This window comes from Notolepis coatsorum, assembly GCF_963971535.1.
Source record: "Notolepis coatsorum genome assembly, contig: SUPER_11_unloc_1, whole genome shotgun sequence".
Taxonomy (NCBI): Eukaryota; Metazoa; Chordata; class Actinopteri; order Aulopiformes; family Paralepididae; genus Notolepis; species Notolepis coatsorum.
In genome coordinates this window covers 1,468,541-1,492,468 of record NW_028174870.1, presented here as the reverse complement: position 1 = coordinate 1,492,468, position 23,928 = coordinate 1,468,541, and the positions used below count along the sequence as shown (strand labels likewise).

Sequence of the window (23,928 nt, the reverse complement as noted above, 5' to 3'; positions counted from 1 at the left end):
TGAATTCTATAGTGTACTGGGAGCCAGTGCAGCGATACCAGAATGGGAGTGATGTGACATGATTTTTTTGACCTTGTGAGTAGCCTGGCTGCAGCATTTTGGACCATTTGTAGTATATATAATGGTTTTATATTGGTCCCATAAGTATTCCCCCATACTTCAACACAATAACTGAGGTGGGATGAGTGAACAGTAGAGTGTTCTCATTGCCTCATACTCTAACACATCCTTTACTTTATTCATAACAAAAATACTCTTGGACATATTTTTTTTAACATGTGCTATGTGAGATTTCCATGTTAGTTTATCATCCATAATTACACCAAGAAAACAAAATTCAGTAACTCTCTATATCAACTCCATCTATGGACAGTACTATATTTTCATCTCGTTTTCGATTGCCAAAAATAATAAATTTAGTGAAAGGACGCCACTGGGTGAGGGTCTTTCATTATTCTGCAGGCTCTGGATTTGCACCTCTTGTTATATAAGACCTGCAGGGGTGGTAGTGCAATACCCGTAGTACACTCAGCTGAGTGCACCACTCTCTGTAGGGCCTTCTTGTCCTGTGCCCAAGGACGCGGGAAGTCGGTCAGACTTGGGGGTGCGGGAGTCGGAGATAAATAATAATAATAATAATAACGTCATATTAAATGCATGCGCGAAGCGCATCATTCGTGATTTTCCATTCATTTGAAAGATCAATATTTTACACTACAACAGACAAACTTGAACACCAACATGTGGACAGTTCACACACGAAATGCAGCAGTTTTTTCTCTAATCGGAAGACGATTTATTGTCGATAGACGCAACTAGCGTTTGGATTTTCGTTTCGCACACCGCACAGGATCTGTGTGTGTGTGTGTGTGTGTGTGTGTCACTGTCACAACAACAATCGCTGCAGGAGCGATAATAAACACACATTACCTATTCCGAAGACGGTAAAACACCGAAGGTGGTCTTGCGTTCAGGAGTGGTGGAAATAAACTCCTTCATGACAACATGAATGTCCAGTGAGTCCAGAATATCCTGATGCATATGCTGCAGCAAGTCCAGGTTATTATTATTAAAAAAATCAGATATCGTTTTTGAGACATTTCTTTTCTGAGACACAAGTAAACACACTCCACTTCAGTCAGTCCTCCCTCTCTGCAATTCGTTCCCGCTTACAACATCGCCGACACAGGGCTGTACGCTAAGCTTTTTCACTAGGGGCACACTTGCCCCTAAATGAGAAATTTAGGGGCAAAAAATATTTTTTAGGGGCAAATTTTTAAATAACAATTTACCATTATTTATATCGATTGTTTTTGATTTAAATTTTTTTTTTTTTTTTTTTTTTTTTAATAAAATATATATATTATATAATCATACTTGTAGTTGTATTATCTGCGAGGCATCGCCACCACGCAACAAGTCTAAATGCTCGCTATATGCAACCAGCTCCACTGTCTGTGTGTACTCGAGTAGCCTCCAGCTACGGCCAGGATTCCCCGGAGCTGCAGCTGGACCCTATACTGTAGCCTCCAGCTACTGCCAGGATTCTCCAGCGCTGCAGCTGGACCCTATTGACAATATTCAGCGTGCCCTCAGCTCGAATACGCATCGACTCAGTGTTATAAGACATTGATATCAGGAGCTATCTGAACTATTTAGTTTAATGGGACGTTTCGTTTTGAACAGTAAGCTAACGCGAGCTATCATGCACTACTAGACTTACTGGAGCATTTGTTGATAGCTATCAGTAGCTAGCCGGCTGGCAGGCTCACCGAGGTCCCAGTGTCCCACTAGAGACTAGTGTTTACAACAGCCACGGGTGCGGGAGGGAGGAGGAGCAGCAGACGCCGCAGCTCTCTCCGTGTGTCTGAGTTCAGTTCAGTTCGGCTCACTATAGGAGGTCGAACGCGTCGAAAATATGAAACAATACTAACTTTACTTTTCTTCATAGCTAAATCAGACAGTCAGCCAGTCTATCAGAGTGAGTGCTCAGTCGATTGTTCCCGCTGATCATACCTGCTGAGTGCCCACTGCTCAGCTCGCGTGAGTGACGTCATCGCGTCATCACACGCCTTGGATAATTTAGGAGTGAAATGCGAATGCAAGGCTTGAAAGCACTACTCGCAAGCCCGCCCCCAGATAATATTTACCAATCGCAACGGCCAATTAAAGGGGCAATTCGCGACGATATCATCGCAGTGTACAGCCCTGCGACAGATATATTCCTTTACTGCGAATTGTCCCAAAAACTATTCCAGGCCGCTATTTATTTTACCAACGGATTTCCAGTTCCGCATTGGCGCTTCCAGGCCGCGTCTATTCGAATCCCAACTGGTTCATGAGTCAGCTACACGCTGCTTTAATAACACTGCATTATCGAGACAGCGCCCCTATGGATCTGGCAATGAATTCCAAGAATAGGGTAAATCTGCAGTGCCGCTCCGCTCTATGACATTGAGTAGCCTCGGTATTCCAATGGAATAAAGGCCAAAACAACCTTGCAGTTGCAGTTACACTGTGAAAAAAGCACCCCCTATCTTCTCCCAGATGGTAAATCACCCTTTTGGAATGGACTCAATGAAAATCGATGGTGGAAAAAAATATTCCAGTCCTCGTTTCACTTCTCACCCATGCAGCCGGAGTTACCAGAGTTCATTCTGGAGCATCTGAGCCGCGGCGATCATGGGTTATACTGTACACACGTTCGATCAATATACTTATCGATTTTTTCGAATGGTGATCAGGAATTGGAATATACCATTTGGATACCATCTGATGTCACGTAAGGAATCTATGTTATCAGTGTTAGGATAATCGGACTCGTTTTCACAGAGATATACGCTTTTTTGTGATATGTGCTCTAGCTGTTTTCACTGTAAAAGCCATGAGGAAATGAGAGCAGCTATTATCAGCGCGCGGCTCGAACGTGCGTGCGTGCACATATACTATCGATCATCTAGCGTTTATTTGAAAACGATTCATAAATAGGCCGACAAATATCAACGTTCTGGAATATTCCAGTAAAAGGCGATTATCATAGATTATCATGCAATATGTTGTTTTTCACCTGAAAACGGGTGCTTTTCAAAATGCTATCAAACGGAAATGAAGCGATAAAAAACCAATCTGCCTTGACAACATTGACTGGAAAATGATTCTTTGATAAGCGATGGGCAGATTAGACACATAGCATAGTTTAAAACCTAGATTAGGCGATATTAACGTTACATGGGCCGTGGACCGTGGCATCAACGGGGTAAAAAGGAAAACATGGCCTGGCACTGAAAGTGTTAACATGTGCTGGACCTATCAAATAAACTATCAAATCAAACTACTGCTACAAAAGTAACAGTCACTTAACTTTAGCTTTTGCCCCTTTTATGCATACAATGCCTATGTTTTGGCTAGTGTTGCTCTTCTAGAAAAATAATCCTTTCAGGGTTGCCTATTGAAATACTGTACACCTCCAGTACAGAAACATTGTTTATGAGTTTCCGTGTCAGGTAGACCATTGATTGACAGTCGATTCTGCCAATTACGTCACACCGCTTTCACCCACCTCTGCTGTTGATAACGCTAGCCAAGTTAGCATACCCACACACACGCACAGTGGGCCAGTGACTTTGGTGTAGGGGCTGGGCGATATGGCCAAAAATGATATTGCTATAATGATATCGATAACAATAAAAAAAACGATAAAAAAAATCATTTTTTTTTTTTAACAAATGTTTTTTATTTTTCCTTTTTTAACATAAAACTAAACTATTAATAGTAGAAATCTATGATAAATCACAGGACAATGACCGACATAATAATAACAATAATGACAGTCCAGTAATTAAATCAAAATAAATGTAGATTAAAAGACATACAAATAATAAATACAATACAATACAATACAATATATATGCTCTTGCTCGCTTTTCCTCACTCTTTCCTTCCCCTTCCCTCCCCCTCCACCCCGTTTTAACAACAGATGTATGTTTATTTTGCAGCAATTCTTTGTCGTTGCCGCCATCTTTAGTGTTGCATCCCCTCACACTCCAGTTCTCAGGCTGCAGCTGGTTTGAAAGCGAAAGTAAACCGGCTTCTCTGCTGGCTGTGGCTCCAGGGGAGTTGAACAGTTCTGGCTCTGCTAGTTTCTTTTCTATCTTTTGGCACTTTTTTGGTGGACAAACCACCGCACATGTGCACCGTGACTCATGACTGGAGACTAGCTCTGCTAGTACACATAGCCTACTGTGTACAGACGGTTTCAAACTGTATTAAATTAGAAAGCAAACAAAATAGAAGAGAAAAATATATCTCAATTTGGTCAGTATTGTCATTTGGACAAGCAAAGCCATTACTTTAAGTTGCAAGAAAGACAAGTCTGTCCACTGTCTCTGGTTTTAAAACTGCCCTGTTGCAGATCAGAAAAGAAAATGCGATTTTCTTTTTTATATATTTTTTTTTATATAGATTATTAAAATATATCGCGATAATTATCGTTATATCACCCAGCCCTAGGGGTGTAACAATGCATCGCAATGCATCGATCCTAAGGGGAAAATTCAACTGCATCGATTTGAAAATGTTAGAATCGATGTTATTGTCATGTCCGTTACGGTCAACACAACGACATACGCTACTGCATCAACGTTATGATTAACAAAGCAAGGCATTCGTTTTGTTGCATTAACGTTATATTACTATTGCTATCGATAAATCTAGGTGTTCTAAAATCTATTGCTATTGGTAAGACTAGAATAAGTTAACTTAATGTTACTGTCTCGGAAAAGCCTCGCATAGAGCAATGGTGGACTTTCATGAAGTAAACAAGCAAATGAGAGCTTCCGATTGGTAATTTCCTTTATTTCCCTTGAAACCAGTCACGTCACTCTACTGTGATTGGACCGTTGGCTTGAGTGCAATGTGGGACTTGTAGTTTTTTAACGATTTATCAGCGGAGGAGAAAAAAAAAGCACGACTGAGGCTGTAATCTTCACTCGCACACCGTGCGAGTAATTGATTTTTCCGGTTCGCACACACATATTTCTAGGGGCATATGCGAGCAATATGGTCGCACTGTAGAGCCCTGCCCCCCCTTCCATGCATTTATGGTGGAACATGATATTGATCATATGCATTTTGCTTTTTAACTCTAGCTTGTGTATGGCCGAAACGCCATCGATTTAACGTTATTAGCTTAGCGACCCATAACTAGCTTTGCAGGAATTAGCCTAGACCATTCCGGTATAACGTTCATATTCACAACGCTATAAAATGGGATCGTATTGATGAAAAAAGTATTTCTTTATGGCATATTGAAGGGAAGGTTTATACTGTCAATTGACAATGACGATGGACACATAGCAATAATATAAAATATAGATTTAGCTCTACAAACAACCTCACGCACAGTGAAACGTTGTTATGAGAACCTGGCCTTATAGAGTGATATTAGACTGCGCCCAGTGGCCGCGAAAGTGTTAAACTTGCTAAACTCTTCACTTCTCTCATGCTCTCGTATCCTCTAAACAATAACAAACCTGTGGCGCCGCCTCTCTGGGTGGGTGTACGTGACGTAAGTTATGCGAGTGTCTTTATTTCTGTGAGAGGGAGAGGTGAGACAGGAAAGCGCTGTCTCATCTCAGCCTTCATTAAGTATCGTTAATGAACTGTACCCGATATTTATTTAATATTGTCATATCGCCCACCCCTACTGGGAAGAAACAAAGAGTTAATGTACTATAGGCTACTCTTTTTGACATGGAGTAGGCTAATTAGCTTTAACAATACTGATTCCTGAGCCTATTTTATTCAAAATTAAGATTTGATTGATTTAAATATGTTTATAGCATCTCCTGTGCTGGCACAAGCACTACCATAGCGTGGAGTGGAGAGATGACACACAATACATTTAATAACTCATGGAGATAAACCAAAAAAGCTATTTAACATTTTTGTCCGGTAAAAATATCTCTGGCTGATAAAAAGTAAATTTTGTTCCCTGAATGAAAAACGGCATTTAGCTACAGTATGTATATATGTAATGATAAATAATGTCATAGTAACGGGCGGTTGTTATATTATTTCAAAATAATAAAGTAGCTATAATGAGTCAATAGATAAAAAGCAGTAATGGCATGTAGGTTACTCACCCTACTCATGTACAGTAGGAATTAGGGTTGGGTACCGTTCACATTTCAACCGGTACCTGGGAATCGATACCGGTACCATACTGTACTTTCATTATAACAAAATATTATTTCTGTTGTAAAACTAAACTAAAGTCTAAACTTTTCAATTTCAACATTGTTATCACACCACACAAACTAAAACCCCTCCCTACCTTCCTCTCCCAAACTGTTCCTACAACAATTTTTTTATGTAGCATGATCATGTATACATTTATTATGCATTCTTTTTTAAGTTTAAATATCAACATTATCTGGCCAAATACTATCAAACTCCTCTGACCTCATCTGGTCTTTCCAAAGACCAGTGTAGTGGCCGACTGTCATTCCTCTGTGTGCTGACAGTCGTCCACGATGCACCTGCTATTGTGCCTTTTCACGCTGTACCAAAGTTGTGATGTTGAATGAATTGAATGTCCAAAGTTGCCGCCGGTTCGGTTTACAGGGTTTATTGTTGTCCAAGGGTAAATGATGGTGAATTAAGGGTTAAACAGAACAGTCGTCAATTGCTCCGTGTGGTCAGTTCCAACAGTGAAACAGTAGCCGTTCCAACAGTGAGACAGTAGCAGTTCCAACAGTGAGACAGTAGCAGTTCCAACAGTAGCATTTGAAGGTAAAACCTCGGCAGGTGCACAAGATTCCATTGATCACCTTGGCTATTTATAGTTATTGGGTGGTGAGCCCCCTAGTGTCCAAACATAAATGGTTCAGTGCATGGTTCTAATATATATATATATATATATAATATAATATATATATAAATGGTTCAGTGCATGGTTCTAATATATATATATAATAATAATAATATATAAATCCACCAAGTCGGTTTCTGCCTCTACACACCGGCCCCTTAATTGTGCACCAAAACACAATTATAAAATGATATATGCATCAAAGAGGCAAAGAAGCCGACATAACCTACAGTCAATACTAATGTCCTCAATAATAATAAACGATATGAAATCACAATTCTACACACGAAGAAACTTGACTGGGTCCTGTTGTTTTCACCTGTTGTCCCTGAGAATGGGAAGAACAAATCAGTTAGTTGTCAAGTAACAGTCAATAACATTCAAAATGTTTCAAAGCATTAGGCTGTTGGTCAGGCTCCGGTCCAACAACCGTTTCCGTTATTATTATAAACATACTAAATCTATTTGAGCCAAAAACATAATGCCCTTTTTCTTTTCCCTTTTTTCTTTTTCTTTTTTTTAATAACATAGCCATATAGCTCTGATAGGCTATATGCATATGTCTATTCAATGTTTATTCATTGTTCAACAGAGCCCTATAGCTCTGATAGGCATATAGCCAATGTCTACTGGTTGTGACCTTCCATCAGAGTCGTCAGGACTGTCGGCGGTAAGTCGGTCAGGAAGTATCAGCCGGCTTTCCCAGGTTTCCCTGCTCCGTCTTCACTTATAATTCTTTCTCTTGGAAACTGGCATGATTGCAAGTGTTTGGTCATCACTGGCCCCGGTCTTCTCCATCATCTGATGCTAGGTTGCTGCTTCCGCTTGTTTGGTGTAGATCAGTGTGAGACTGAGGGGCTTAGGTATGAGAGGTTGTTGGCAGCACATGCCGGCTTCGACCAGCAGGGGCAGCACATCTTGTCTTATGGCTTGTAGCAGTATGGCTTGGCCGCTGGTCCACCTCTTCTACCTCTTCTTTATCACTGTCCTCCTCCTCGTCTTCATCACTGTCCTCCTCTCCTTCATCACTCTTGTCCTCAGCAGGTCCTTGCAGAGTAGAGCTACGTTTACATATACGAACATGAGGCGTGCTCGCTTTGTCGTCCTCTTCCTCATCATCGACGTCATCGACGCCGTCCTCTTCTTCATCATCGACGCCGTCCTCCTCACCACCATCATCATCGACGCCGTCCTCCTCACAACCATCATCATCTTTGACGACGTCATCGACGCCGTCCTCCTCACCACCATCATCATCGTCATCATCGCTGCCCTCTTCTTCATCGCTGTTCTTATCTCCTTCATCATTGTCTGACACAGCGACTTCCTCTGTCACTGCTTCTTCTTCTGTGGAAACAGACTTTAAACAATCATTTTCATTGAAATAGCTTTGAACAGTGTCAACTGCTTCAGCTGAGAATGCATCTGTGTTGTCCTCTGCAGACTTTAGTAGGGCATAACTGGTATGTGCAAGTTGGTAATGTCCATCACTTCTCACAGCAGAGTTCGACATAATTTCCACAAATCTTTTGTCTTCAACAGACATCTTCTTCTTTTCCTCACAACTTGCTAGTGTTCTTAATGTTGCATCTGCAGCGTCAATGACAGTTTTCATCTCAAGCTCCTCTTGTAAGGTATTTAATGCTGCTCGTCTGTTTTCCAATTCACGATTTAATGCTGCTTGTCTGTTTTCCAATTCACGATTTAATGCTGCTTGTCTGTTTTCCAATTCATGCTTCAAATCCCTTTGTTGTTTTTCAAGGTAATTTTTTTTCTTTAAATTGGCAAGACGTGCCATCATGGCAGCTTTTTCAGCTTGAGTCCTTTTAAGCATAGATGAGGCTGTTGAGCTCACACTACTTCTATGACTGCTTGGCTGGCGAGGCACGTACTTTCCCATCTTGGCTTCAGACATTGTTACTGTATTTATTTTATTCTTTACATATAACAAAGTGTAACTTTAAATGTTATCGTATGGCGACGTGGTGTGACGTCAGAGCCTTCAAAGTGGGTTTATTCTCTTCCCGCTGATGAATGCTCTGCAGTAACATAGTATTGTCCACCGCTATATATGTCGGAATTTAAATCAGACATTCCATTGCGTTACATTTAGTGTCCATTTTCCATACGTCCAGACAATAATAATTGTGACGGTTCCACACATCAATACGGCGCATAGTCCGTTCCATTATCCACAGTATCACAATTTAATTAGTCCGACGCTAGAATGCTCCACAGCGTTCGCAAGGAAGCGCACACAGTAGCAATGTCCTGAGTTGGTTCCATTCATAAATACAGCAGCGTTTCCGTTATCCAGTTCTTCATCAATGGAGGTTTTATTTAAAATCTTCTTACCTCTGCTTGTCCTTGGTGAGGGAGGTGATCCAACTTTATACTCGCATATCACGTCCTTCTTTCACGAGGATATTTTTCCTCCTTTTCACTCGCGTCCTTCTGTCGTGAGGGTAACTTCAAACTTTGTAGTGGCCGACTGTCATTCCTCTGTGTGCTGACAGTTGTCCACGATGCACCTGCTATTGTGCCTTTTTACGCTGTACCAAAGTTGTGATGTTGAATGAATTGAATGTCCAAAGTTGCCGCCGGTTCGGTTTACAGGGTTTATTGTTGTCCAAGGGTAAATGATAGTGAATTAAGGGTTAAACAGAACAGTCGTCAATTGCTCCGTGTGGTCAGTTCCAACAGTGAAACAGTAGCCGTTCCAACAGTGAGACAGTAGCAGTTCCAACAGTGAGACAGTAGCAGTTCCAACAGTGAGACAGTAGCATTTGAAGGTAAAACCTCGGCAGGTGCACAAGATTCCATTGATCACCTTGGTTATTTATAGTTATTGGGTGGTGAGCCCCCTAGTGTCCAAACATAAATGGTTCAGTGCATGGTTCTAATATATATATATAAATGGTTCAGTGCATGGTTCTAATATATATATATAATATTATATATAATAATAATATATAAATCCACCAAGTCGGTTTCTGCCTCTACAACCAGAGTTGGGAGGGATGGACACTCATGTGCACACACACACAGAAAGGGAGAATGGCTTATGAATGAAGTTAAATCAACTATCCAGTTTGTTTTATAGTGTAACGTTTGGCTACTTGAAGGGGAGAGAGAGATAGAGAGAGAGAGACTCGTTACGCGAGTCAGTGAATTGCGGAGCGCTCACTGCACTCAGTTGTCTCGGAATGGATTTGGTAACTGTCATTTCTGCGTCTCCGTAGACCGTACCGCGTCACCGTTTTTAAAGTCGTAGTGAAGATTGATTTATATGAAAACCGATTTATGTATAATTTAAGCAAATTCCCCGCCATTCCGCGATAATTCAGAATTCCGTGTTAACCTCTTAACACATTGGGTGCCACGCCCCTTCCGGGAAGTGCATCTGGCCTTGCCGTCCATTAACCCCATGTAAACGCTTTTTCACTAGGGGCACACTTGCCCCTAAATGAGAAATTTAGGGGCAAAGAATATTTTGTTGGGGCCAATTTTTACATAACTATTTTACCATTATAGTAGGGCTGGGCGATATGGCCTCCAAATTATATCGCAATATTTTTTGGCCATATCACGATACACGATATATATGGTGATATTTTGACATTTCCTCTAAAGCACTTTAAAATGCTTGATGCATACAGTCACGCCAATATGAAAATTATAATAAGTCCCTGCAACATATGTTTGCATTATTAAACCATGAAGATGCTTTAAAAAATTATTTAATGAAAATGTACTAAGAGTAGTCTACTGACAACACTAATAAAAAAATGTATTTACATCTAAGACTATTTATATAAAAACTCTTGGGTGCCTTTTTTTTGCACAGTACTGTGTTTTCTATCCACTTTAGCCAAACACACATACACATATATGTATATATATATATATATACACACTACTGTGAGAAAATAATAATCACACACAAAGGGATAATGGCTTATAGCAGACTTAATGATTTTAGAATATTTCAGATAATGAAATTAAATGTTTATATCATCAACTATCCAGTTAGTATTTATACTGTCTGTAACGTTTGGCTACTTTAAATCATTGAATGTAGAGCGAGAGAGAGAGAGAGAGAGGGGGCGAGAACGAACCTCTGGTTTTGTTCTAGGTTCGCGCTTTGATCGTCTAAGCTGCCGTAGGTGATGACGTCACACTCGAATGTAAACAGGAAGAATTTAACACACGGAGAATCGTCGGAGATGGAAACTGGATGATATACAGAAACGAATAACCAATAAATATGAAGTTATGTTTAAACTTCTGTTGTCAAGCGTTGTCAATATAACCCACCCCCTTTCCTCACGAATGAAACTAGTGTTGTGGAGTCCGCTTTGACCGTTTTCCAGGGTTAGCAGCAGCTAACGCTAGTTAGCTTAGCATACTCCTAATGGATACCTTGGTTAGCAGCTACCGTTAGCCCATTGCTTGTGTCAATTAAATTGCATGTTATTAAAGGTCCGCGCTGGTCTGTCTAATGAAATTACAACCGCAACATTATGTCGCACTGTACAGCCCTGGTTGTAGGCTAATGTTTTACTATTTTTTTTATCCAATTTGTATGGATTAATTTAGGAGTGAAATGCGAATGAAGGGTTGAAATCACTACTCTCAAGCTTGCCCCCAGATATTATTTTCCACTCTCACGGACCAAATTAGGGGGCAATTTGCGATCTATCTCGGCGCAGTGTACAGCCCTGTATAGAGTCCTTACCTGGTCTCTGATGTAATGAGAAAAAAAAATGCAATTATCTGATCGCCATTCCAGTTATCCACAGCGATCCTGTCTCGGACGTTATTGGGCATTGCACATGAATGGGCGGGTGGGGCCAGTTGTCCAAGCCATCCCTACAAGCGCATGTTTTGCCGGAGTGTTTAGGACCCGCCGCAGCTCGGTAGAGAAAAGAAACTACATTGTTTCTAATGGAGTGCAATAGCGGCCGAAGGTGTTAGCGGGCGGTATAAGACCATCTGCCAGCTCAGACACATTCAGTACAGCATGCACAAGGTGCCCCGCTGAATTATGAATGGCAATAGCGAATAAAAGAAATACCGTGAGAAAAACGTAGTTATACGTTAACGGCACCCAAAGGGTTAAGCCCGGAGCCCTATTTTCTGTAAATCTGCCTAAAATACATACCTAAAGTAAATGGAACATTGCTCCACTTCTACAAGGTCAATTTACATGTTCTTGGTATCTAGGGACATATATGGACCTCGGTGAATGTATTCCCAGTGTCAGAAATATTGTGTCTACATTACTAGGCTTGCTTAAATTGTGATTAAACAAAGGAGAATTATGATTTGTCTTTGCGTCTTTGACAGTGAATAACACCATGCAAAAAATGACCAGACATAAAAAACTGCCACTGAGCTCGTTCAGTACCTTCTTGAGATCGCATGTACAAAAAATCGAAGGAAATTAATAAAGGGAAGACGATTAAATACATATATCGATTGTAGATACAGTACTGAATTATGCCATCCGGACACATGCAATTTGAAATATTATTATAGAATGAGGCCTATAAATTACCTTATTATAGCCAACTTGCACATCTATGGATCGGGCCAAATCTGCTCTTTCCAATGGCAGAGTTCAATTTGTATTTAGTATCGCCAGGCGTGCATGAAGAACAGAGAATCTACTGTAAATACAGTCAGCTTTTTATTTTTTGACAGGTCCACCATTTTGAATCTGTTTGCAATGCCGATTGTTGCTAAATGTTCACAGAAGGTAGACACACCAACTGCGCTCCAAACTATGCCAATAACGTTCAGTTTTGTGGTATATAATCCAGAGAAATAAAAAATAATAATCAGGAAGTCATTTGATTCCTGAAAGCTGGAGAACCCTAGGAGATGTAGTTTTTTGAAATTTTAACGCTCATTGAAAGTCTTTCCTTCATCATAATGACTACAGCAAAATGGCCGCTCGGATTTATTTCCGGTCGAAATTCGCGATCTATTGAATACAATTCCTAAACTCGCATTTCATTAATAACACTTTAACCTTTTGGTAAACTAATGTATTGCTGAAAATATACACTATGACTGCTGTTGTGACATGGTTAGGATGTTTACTGTTGGATACATTTGGGGGGAAAAACTAACATTTTGTCATACAGTCTCTAGACAGATTGATTTATGACGTGATGTCATCTACGGTCCGGTACCGGACCGCACAGGTGGAAGAGGTTAATATCTTATTTCCGCGAATCCGCAATTGCGGATTCCATAGGGCCCTACTCTGACCTCATCTGGTCTTGAATTGGTACTCGGTAGTACCGACGTAATTCGGTCTGTAACCCTTAAAAGTACTGGGTTCAGTACCGATCCCTAGTAGGAATCCACACTATCCGCTGCATCCGCATTTACAGACATAAACTTCATGGCTCATCTCCTACTCTGGGTATTCAGTAGGTGGTGTCGAAGAGGCAACTACCCATGTGACCTAAGGATACTAGTAAAACATTTTGAAATATTGAATTGCAAATAGAATCGATTGTTGTTTTTCTGGTAAAACAATAGTTTAGATGAATCAATAACAAAATAATCTTTAGTTGCATCCCTAGTGTCGGTGCCATGTACAGGAGTTCAGTCGTAGGTGAAGAGGTATTCAGCATAGGTTCTGACATACGTTTCTTCCAAATAAAAGGAGAAAAGACAAAGTGCCTTAATTTTTATTTAGTTTACACTCAGAATTATTAAAAAAGTAGTCATGGATTATGTGGTTATTTTGTAGACAAATGTTTCCTCCAATTTACAGAAATTGTACTATATTGTGATATTGTTACTGAGATATGAAATTTCCTATAGCTTGATATAAGATTGTATCCATAAGGTGACACTTGATCTGTTGAGCCCTAGGTGACACTTGATCTGTTGAGCCCTAGCCATATTAAGAGACTAAGTGCCTTTAATTTTTATTTAGTTTACACTCAAGGATTATTAAAAAGTAGTCATGGATTATGTGGTCATTTTGTAAACATGTTTCATCTAATTTACAGAAAACATACTATATTCTGATATATATCGTTACAGTTATGACATTTCCCATAGCGTGATATAACATACAATACATAATAAATGTATTCATGATCATCATGCAACATAAAACAATTGTAGGAACGGTTTGGGAGAAGGAGGGGTTTTAGGTTGTGTGTTGCGAGTTCCAAAAATGTTTACTTAAAGTTTAAAGCTCAATATATCAAAACGTGGCACTTTACAGTGAACAGGAGGTATTTGTATTAAAAACAATAGATTGTTTTTCATTTAAATGTCGAACAGCTCAAAAATAAAAATGTCAAATGATATTTCCGTTGCCTTTTTTGAGTTGATCTAAATGTTACTGATTGTGTTAAATGGGCATATAATATCATCTCATATCGATCGCAGGCACCTAAATTGAATTGTATTGTATCGTGGCAGATGTTGTGATATCTGCAAATATCGTATCGTTGTTCAAAGAATCGTATCGTATCGTGATGAGACTGGTGATTCCCACCCCTTGCGTGATATAAGGTTTGATCCATAAGGTGACACTTAAATATGTCATAACCTGAGACTAAAGAGGCTTTAGTCCCGGACTAAATTTAAACGGACCTTAACCATAGCCATGATGTAACCACTCCTTCTCCATAAACTGTTGACTAACTGGTGCTTTAAACAAAGTGGTTTAAGTCTAGAACTGTAGACGACTCTGGACTGCACTGTGTTCTTAACCTGTTAAGCCCTATTTTCTGAAAATCCACCTAAAAATACCTAAGTAAATGGAAGATTGCTCCACTTCTACAAGGTCCATTCGCATGTTCTTCTAGGGACATCTATGGATCTCAGGGAATGTATTCCCAGTGTCAGAAATATTGTGTCTGTTACTAGGCTTGAGTAAATTGTGATGAAACAAAGGAGAATATAAATTATGATTTTTCTTTGCGTCTTTGACAGTGAATAACACTATGCTAAAAATGACCAGACATGAAAAACTGCCACTGAGCTCGTTCAGCACCTTCTTGAGATCACGTGTACAAAAAATCATAAGGAAATGAATAAAGGGAATATGATTAAACAGAAGGTTTTGTAGATACAGTACTGAATTCTGCCATCCAGACACATGCAATTTGAAATATTATTATAGAATATAGAATATCAGGCCTATAAATTACCTTATTATAGGCAACTTGTACATCTATGGATCGGGCCAAATCTACTCTTTCCAATACCAGAGTTCAATAATTTGGATTTAGTATCACCAGGCGTGCAGGAAGAACCGAGAATGAAATCTACTGTATGTACAGTTCCATTCTTATAATGGATATGGCTCCGCCATTTTGGATCGGATGACAACGGGGATTGTTGCTAAATGTTCACAGACACACTAACTGCACTCCAATCTATGCCAATAACGTTCAGTCTTGTGATTGAGAATCCAGGGAAATAAGAGAAATTAAAAAAAATTCATACATAAGTAATTTGCTTGCAGGAAGCTGGAATCGTCTGGGAAAGGTAGTTTTAGCTAATTCAAAATGGCGGATATTCGCTAAATTATAAACGCATTCCATAAACTAAAATCTCATTAATAACACGTTACCCTATTGGTAAACAAACGTATTGTTGAAAATATACACTGACAGGATTATGGTCTTTACTCTTGAATACATTTGAAGGGAAAAAACGCAACATTGTGTCATACAGTCTAGAGATTGATTTTTGACGTTATGTCATTTTGGGACCGGTACCGGACCCATCTGGCTTAAGAGGTTAAACTATAAAACCCAGCTACGTACCATTATAAACCTGTTACATGGAAATTAAAGCTGAATAAAATCACCAAATCTCTCCTTCCTCTGATACTCTTCTCCATCCAGATAGCTGTCCTGTCAGGCCTGGGAAGAAACCAAGAGGCTTGGATGGAAGAAAAGGTCTCTGCTGTGGCCAGTGTGGAAAAAGCTTCAGTTCAAAGATGAATCTCGATAAACACCAACGGCGCATTCACACAGGAAAGAAACTCTACTCCTGTGACCAGTGTGGGAAGAGCTTTAGTCAACTGGGTAATCTGAAATCACACCAGAGAATTCACACAGGAAAGAAGCCCTACTCCTGTGACCAGTGTGGGACGAGCTTTAGTCAACTGGGTCATCTGCAAAAACACCAGATGATTCACACAGGAAAGAAGCCCTACTCCTGTGACCAGTGTGGGACGAGCTTTAGTCTTCAACATCATCTGAAATCACACCAGATAATTCACACAGGAGAGAAGCCCTACTCCTGTGACCAGTGTGGGAAGAGCTTTAGTCTTCAACATCATCTGAAATCACACCAGATAATTCACACAGGAGAGAAGCCCTACTCCTGTGACCAGTGTGAGAAGAGCTTTACTCAGCAACAGAATCTGAAAAGACACCAGATAATTCACACAGGATGGAAGCCCTACTTTTGTGACCAGTGTGAGAAGAGCTTTAGTCGACTGTCTCATCTGGAAAGACACCAGAGAATTCACACAGGATGGAAGCCCTACTTTTGTGACCAGTGTGAGAAGAGCTTTAGTCGACTGTCTCATCTGAAAACACACCAGAGAATTCACACAGGAGAGAAGCCCTACTCCTGTGACCAGTGTGAGAAGAGCTTTAGTCAACTGGGTAATCTGCAAATACACCAGAGAATTCACTCAGGAGAGAAGCCCTACTCCTGTGACCAGTGTGAGAAGAGCTTTAGTCATTGGTCTAGTCTGAAATCGCACCAGATAATTCACACGGGAGAGAAGCCACATCATTGTGGTTTGTGTGATAAGAGATTCAATACATTAGCATATTTCAGAAAACATGAGAAAATTCACTTGGGAGAGAAGATTCAGGGAAATGTCAAACCTGTCAAATCACCTGCACGTTCTTAGAGGAGAGAACCCCTACAGCTGTAGCCAGTGTTAGAAGAGTTCCACTCATAATTAGGGCTGTCACTAACGACTATTTTGTTATCGATTAATCAGTTGATTATTTTTTCGATTAGTTGATTCATCTTTACCAGAAAAATCTATTTTAATTGAATATTTCAAAATGTTTAATGAGTATCCTCGTCCTTTTTAGCTTTAGATTAAATTTTTTTTAAAGAACAACCATCCAGAGAGATTATTACCGGCCATAAATAGCTTTTTAGTATATTTCCATGAATTATTATATGTATTGTGTGCTATGTATGGTAGTGCTTGTGCCAGCACAGGAGATACGATTCAAATGTATTTTTTATAAATAGGCTATATACATATTTAAATCAATATGTATTTAGCAATTATTATCGCTAATTATAATAATAATTTCGCAATTATTATCCTTTTGAATAAAATAGGCTCAGGAATCAGGATTGTTAAAGCTAATTAGCCTAATCCATGTGAAAAAGACAAAAATTAAGTGAAATATTTATTATCAACTATCAGGGTGACAATATTGTCACAAGGAAGGATGAAATTACATACCTGGGTTCCATCCTAGAGGCAAATCTTTCCTGTGACAAAATGGCATCCAATGTAATCAAAAAGGTCAACCAACGAACAAGATTCTTGTACCGGATCTCCTCTCTGGTAAACAAGAATACCCTGAATACTCTGGCAGGAGCACTCATTCAAGGGTACTACGGCTATGCTTGCACCTCATGGTACCAAAGCACCTCAAAGGCACTAAAAACAAGATTACAAACATCTCAAAACAAACTCGGACTACTGCTTGACCTCACTCCTAAAACCCACCTCACCCCTGCCCACTTTGACAACCTAGAATGGCTTAGAGTAGACGACAGAGTACAGCAATGGGCCTGGTCTACAAGATACACTACACCACTAAGGTACCCATGTACATGTTGAAATACTTCCCAAAGGTCAGTGAATACCACAACCACAACACCAGAGGGAGTTCCACAAATCATGTTCAACCCAGATTCGGCTCAAACAAGCAGCACGGTGGTGTAGTGGTTAAACACTGTCGCCTCACAGCAAGAATGTCCAGGGTTCGATTCCCGCTTGGGGACCAGGTGCTCCTTTCTGTGTGGAGTTTGCATGTTCTCCCCGTGCTCGCAAGGGTTTCCCCCCCGATAAGATAAACCCAATGGAAAAACATGCACAACAACAAGATCGCTAACGCTGTGGCGTCCTTGACGAAGACAGACAGGAGCACTTGGATTGGTCCCCTGGCGCGGCTCACGTTGACGCCTGTCTGCTCCCGGCTGCCCTTGGGGGGGAAGGAAGACGGGATGGGTTAATCGCAGAGACGAATTAATGACCTCTGAGCAGGTCCTAAATTATTATTTTAAACAAGGGACTAAACACGTTTCGCAATTATGCCACATCAATGTGGAACGCCCTACTCACAGCCGTAAAATAATGTGAATCCCTACCCACCTTCAAAACCGCTCTCAAAGAGCACCTACGGAAGGCTGCAATTAGAAACTGGCCCCTGTAAATGTCCAAAGCTGCCAAGCTGCTTCTAAACTGTAAAGGCTCAGCAGCCCCTCCCTTCCAGCTGGAGCGAAACACGGAAGTTATGTGACTGTCGAGTCCTGGCTCTCGGCAGAATCACCATTAGTGGTCGAAGAGAAGTTAATTCTATTTTGAACGTGATTCACTGCATTAGTTAGATTACACGTTGCCCATGTTATGACTTTGAACGTCTGCCATTTCCACCGCAAAAGGCACATACAATTAACAATACGACGCGTGGATCATGAATATGCAAATCTACGAAATTTACTTGGCGACTGAGTCGACGAATCGTGACAGCCCTACTCATAATGAATGTGTGGCCGAGTGTTAAAAACACTTCAGTACGTCATTACAGCTATCGGTCCATCAACAATCATAAGAATAATATTTGAGCTTTTGACCTAGAAGCCTCTGAGAGAGAAGCAGTAGCATAGACACAGTTTTTATTGACGACAACCGTTGTGTTTCTGTCGCTCTGAGGAGTGAGACAGACGGTGTGGATGTTCCTGGGACAATATGTCATTGGTATGAGAGTGAACACACATTGTTCTAGTGTTTTAAATACTAGAACTTTCTGACCTCAGTATGGGGTGACCATCCAAAAGCCAAGCTAGTTAACAAACATGTGGTGTGTACACACTGGAGGGGAAACTGCTTCTGGTGTTGACTTCTATATTTTTATGTGGACACTAGTGATGTATTGAACTAATGTCACACATATTGTCAACATTCCTAGTAGGACATGTTTTTTACTTTCACAAGAATACGTGTTTATTTTAGAGTAATGTTCCATGTATTGTCTTAATTTGTATTCTATTAAAGACAGTATAGTCACTTTAACCTAGGGCTGGGCGATATGGAAAAAAATCATATCGCGATAACGATATGATAATGTTATCATATTTCTCTATCGATAATTATCGAATTGTTATAAGTTTTTTATTTTTATTTTTTTAACAACAGATGTATGTTTATTTTGCAGCAATTCTTTGTCATTGCCGCCATCTTTAGTGTTACATCCCCTCACACTCCAGTTCTCAGGCTGCAGCTGGTTTAAAAGCTAAAGTAAACCGGCTTCTCTGCTGGCTGTGGCTCCAGGGGAGTTGAACAGTTCTGGCTCTGCTAGTTTATTTTCGATCTTTTGGCGCTTTTTTGGTGGACAAACCACCGCACATGTGCACCGTGACTCATGACTGGAGTCTAGTTCTGCTAGCACACATAGCCTACTGTGTACAGACGGTTTCAAACTGTATTTTAAATTAGAAAGCAAACAAAATAAATGGACAAGAGAAAAAAAAATCTCAATTTGGTCAGTATTGTCATTTGGACAAGCAAAGCCATTACTTTAAGTTGCAGGCAAGAAAGACAAGTCTGTCCACTGTCTCTGGTTTTAAAACTGCCCTGTTGCAGGTCACAAAAAAAAACTAAAATATCGATATCGATTATTAAAATATATCGCGATATTTATCGTTATATCGCCCAGCCCTACTTTAACCCACTCTCTGCCACCACTTTGATCATCTTATACCGCGCTGTAAGTCTATGGAGATGTTCACCTTCTTTGCAGGGCTATAACTTTTTTAATTGTATTGCTAAATTGACATTACTATGGCCCATTCAACATCGATTATCTATCGTTCAGGATGTAGGAACGTTTAACTTTTTCATTCACACATTCATACGAAAATACCGTCTACTCTAGAGTATAAATATGTTTTTATCGTTTTCTGCAGTATTTCCTAGAACGTGAGATATAGACAAATGCATATATTAGATTATCAGATACCGATGCACGCTATATTAAAAATTTCAACTGTACATGGTCCTAAACGTTATGACTTATCATCTGCGGGTGAACGGGTCGTTTATAATTCCGTGACTGACGTTAAATGATTTATGTAGTATGGGTGATATATTGATCAGAGCAGTTTGTATCGAAAATGATAAACAAAAACGCTGAAACTCACGTCAGTCTCCTCGTACCGTTGGGCGATGAGAGTGGAGCAAACGGATCCCAGTTATTTGATGGGGATCGAGGCGATCCAGTTCCCGTTTGTATAATACTAATATACGCCCAAATCATGTAGATTATTGAGTTATGGCAAAGATCCATATCCACGGTGTGTGTATTGAGTCCCGCGACGATAAACGAGTGGCCGGACGGAATAGGGAGACGCACCGGGGTCACAAGAGATCCACTTCCGATTGCAACTCGCCGATCAGCCACCAGGTGGCAGTATTGAAGCGTTGCAGAGTTGTGCTGGCTCCCACAGCATCTGACAAGGCTCCGTGAGTGAAAAATGAATACCATGGCGGAAATATGAACATGAAACACGTCGTACGCCGTTATTGGCAGAATTCGCATGAACTTGAAACCCGTCGTACGACGTTATTGGCGGGAAAGGGTTAAGTAGCCTTTTACACTTAGTTGTCTGTTTTAACTTTGACTGGATTGTGTATTGCATGGAATGTTGTTGTCGCCGTGCTGTCATTGAGCTGTTTTGTTTTTGTTTGTTGTTTTTGTTACTCGTGAAGCTACAAATATGAATTGCCCCACGCGGGATCAATAAAGTTGTCTGATTCTGAATGGATGTTTATTTATATGAATTTATCATCTTTAGTGGTTTTTCTACCATCTAACTGCTTGTTACTAACTATTTTGTCGTTATTGTGTATATTGACGAGTAATGGCTGTAGCATTGATGAAACTATCAAAACGTTCTAGGGTTGGAATCTACTTTCAATTCAATCAATTAAAATCTAAAAACAAATAGTTTACTTTCTGATGATGGATCATCCATTCACATTTACTTGTCATTAGGTTGGATAGTAAAACCTTTTCATGACAGAACTTGTACAATATTTTAAATTAAATCTTGAATTAAAAAGTTAATTGATCCCAACTCTGAAACATTCTCATTAGAATGTATGATTATCTAATAATATGGATGAATTGTAAGCGTCAAGATAAGTGGGAAGGTGTGAATTGATGTCTTAGAAGTAACTAACTCCGAAGTATGAAAATGAAATATTACATTTGAACCTACTTTGTATGAAAGGCTTCATCTTCTGAATGCAACATTTTTAGAAAATGTTCTGCTGTTGACTAGAACGTTTAGAAACGCCTTCAAACAATATCTGAAATGATAAAGAAATAAAATATTGTACTACTATCCATCTTGCTAATATGTCTATACTACTATGCACTCAGAGTGTAACACTCAAGCTTGATATTATTTGATGAACAAGGCCACTGACCCTTAGCTGCGACAGATGTACCTCCTGGTGACATGCTGTTCACAATCTGTAAGTCGCTTTGGATAAAAGCCTCAGCTAGGGAGCTCCAGTAGCTCACCACGTACCGCGAGCGCTATTTCAGCGCCGTGGACAACCGTGCTCGTCACGGATCTGGGGTTTAGCGAGTTCGAATCCCGGACTGCAGCCGTGCCTTTCCCAGAGTGTCTTCCCCCCCATCTGAACCCTTTCAGCCTGTTTCTGTCGGTCGTCCTTGACCAGAATAAATGCGATAAAAGTATAAAAGAGCCAGGGGAATGGCCAAAGTTTAAAAAAAAAAAGGCCTCAGCTAAATGACTGAACTGTAAAATGTGAAAATTCAAAACTCCATTGTCGTTGTTTATTTATCCTGATGAGTCGTTGAGAAATAAATCAAATTTTTTCTCCTTTTTTATTTTTTATAAACAATCCCTTACAAGGTCAAACATGTACATTCAGTTGAAAAGATTGCTCCAGGTAAAAAGTTGAGACCAAAAATACATGAAGCAAAAGTAGAATCCAGTAGAAAAGTAGAATCTAAAATCAGGGGGGAATTAGGAAAATAGTGTTAAAACAGTTCAACCTTGAATTCTGGTTAGAAGTGTCGTCTTAGAAATTACATTGAATAGACAGGACAGTTTGGTCCAGTTATTTAGGTCACATCTACCTCCACCTTCATGTAATGGAGATACATGAGCTATATATATATTTATAAAATGACTTCATGAACCTTTACTCTGAAACTAGAGATATGGGGCATTAAGAGAGTTTATGGTGTATCTATATGCATTGATGATAAAGAGCGGTTTCTGAGACATTTTCACAAGTAAAAGCTGGGACCAATTTTTGCAGGATGTCCAGATTGTTTTTTATTATATTGTTTTGTCAATCTGAAGAAGCAATTAAAAAAACTTTAAAAATGTAGTCTGATAATCATGCCAGAGTGGTCTGGGACCCCGATGCCAAGCCTAAAGGCCTCCCAGGGGGACACCTAAACATACGCAGTATCACCCCTAAAAGTGAACAGATTAAACAACTACTCTTAAGGGGTCCCCACACGGCGACCGATTTTAGCCAGGCGACCGATTTTTTTAGCGAGCCGACCGACAGAATTGTATCGCCTCCATTGTTATGAATGAGAGAACACACACGGCAGGAGATTTTGAAGCGACGGTCGGCAAGCTATTCCTGTCGCCTCGCTAAATATCGCCTCAATCCTATTTTTTGAGGCGACGGCACAAGGACAATGAGGAAATAACATGACTTCTACAGTAGAAGTAGTACAGAAGTTCTACTGGTGTATCATTTGTACACCTTTATACAACGGCATGCAAATTTCTCGATTCTGATTGGCTGAAACAGTCATTTTACACGTCTTTATTGGCAACAATCCACGCTGCTGGCCCAGGACCCGCCCACAACCGACCCACATCACATCACTCCGCCGGATCACAAGAAGGTGGCCAATAATCTTTACAAATGGATATGTTGATGCGACTAAACGACTAAATATCAAGCGATTCTGTCACAGCGAATGTCTTAGTCGTTTAAACAATGTTGGATGATGTAATTGATGGGTCTTGAATCATTCTGTAACAAAAGAAAAATCGCGGATTGATTGATGGATTAATTTGCGATTTTTTTTTCAATTTCTTTTTCCTTTCGACTGTCAGCGCTCGCTCTAGTCTCCACCCACCGCCACACACACACGCACACACACACACGCACGCACACGCACGCACACACACACACACTCTGCCTGCAACGCGGGGGATAGTCAGAGAGCTGGGTGCTGCGCTGTTCTAAGTGAGCATGGCCTATTGAGTTGATTGATTGATTGATTGCTAATTTTATTACTGTACGCTTGGTTTCCAACTGGTTAATAAATAAATAAAAGAATAGGGCGAAGAAAACGTTTTTTTCCTATAGGGCAAAGAAGACTTTTTAATTTGTTTTACCTACTTTATATAGAAGCATCTAAGAATGAAGTTCTATGGAAAGTAGGTCTGCATTCCCTTAACAATTGTGTGTATTGAGCCGTACTGTATTGTACCCATTCTGCATCTGGTAATAAAATGTTCAATCAATCATTCCAATAATACACAGTTGGATGTGTTAGTTGGTTGGATGCACTTCAAGCTGCTTCCACATGGAGGCAACTTGTCTTTTTTGTAGTTGTGGGAACTACTTTTTCTGGCGGATGGTTTTTTCAATAAATCTTCGATTAATGTGTGTTTATTGTATAGAAATAAGGTTGGATGAATCTAGCAGTTGTATAAAAGCTTTACATCAC

The 23,928-nt window shown here is 40.0% G+C and overlaps 1 protein-coding gene across 1 annotated transcript in view; it reads left to right on the top strand.

The window, feature by feature from the left end:
- Positions 1–21,020, top strand: part of LOC311237585 (uncharacterized protein) — a 56,531-nt gene extending 35,511 nt beyond the window's left edge. Inside the window, exon 4 of the mRNA XM_084338424.1 lies at positions 15,763–21,020. Coding sequence (XP_084194550.1) covers positions 15,763–16,787 — 1,025 coding nt within the window. The 3' untranslated portion in view covers positions 16,788–21,020. The remainder of the gene's footprint in view (positions 1–15,762) is intronic.
- Positions 21,021–23,928: the final 2,908 nt, after the last annotated feature.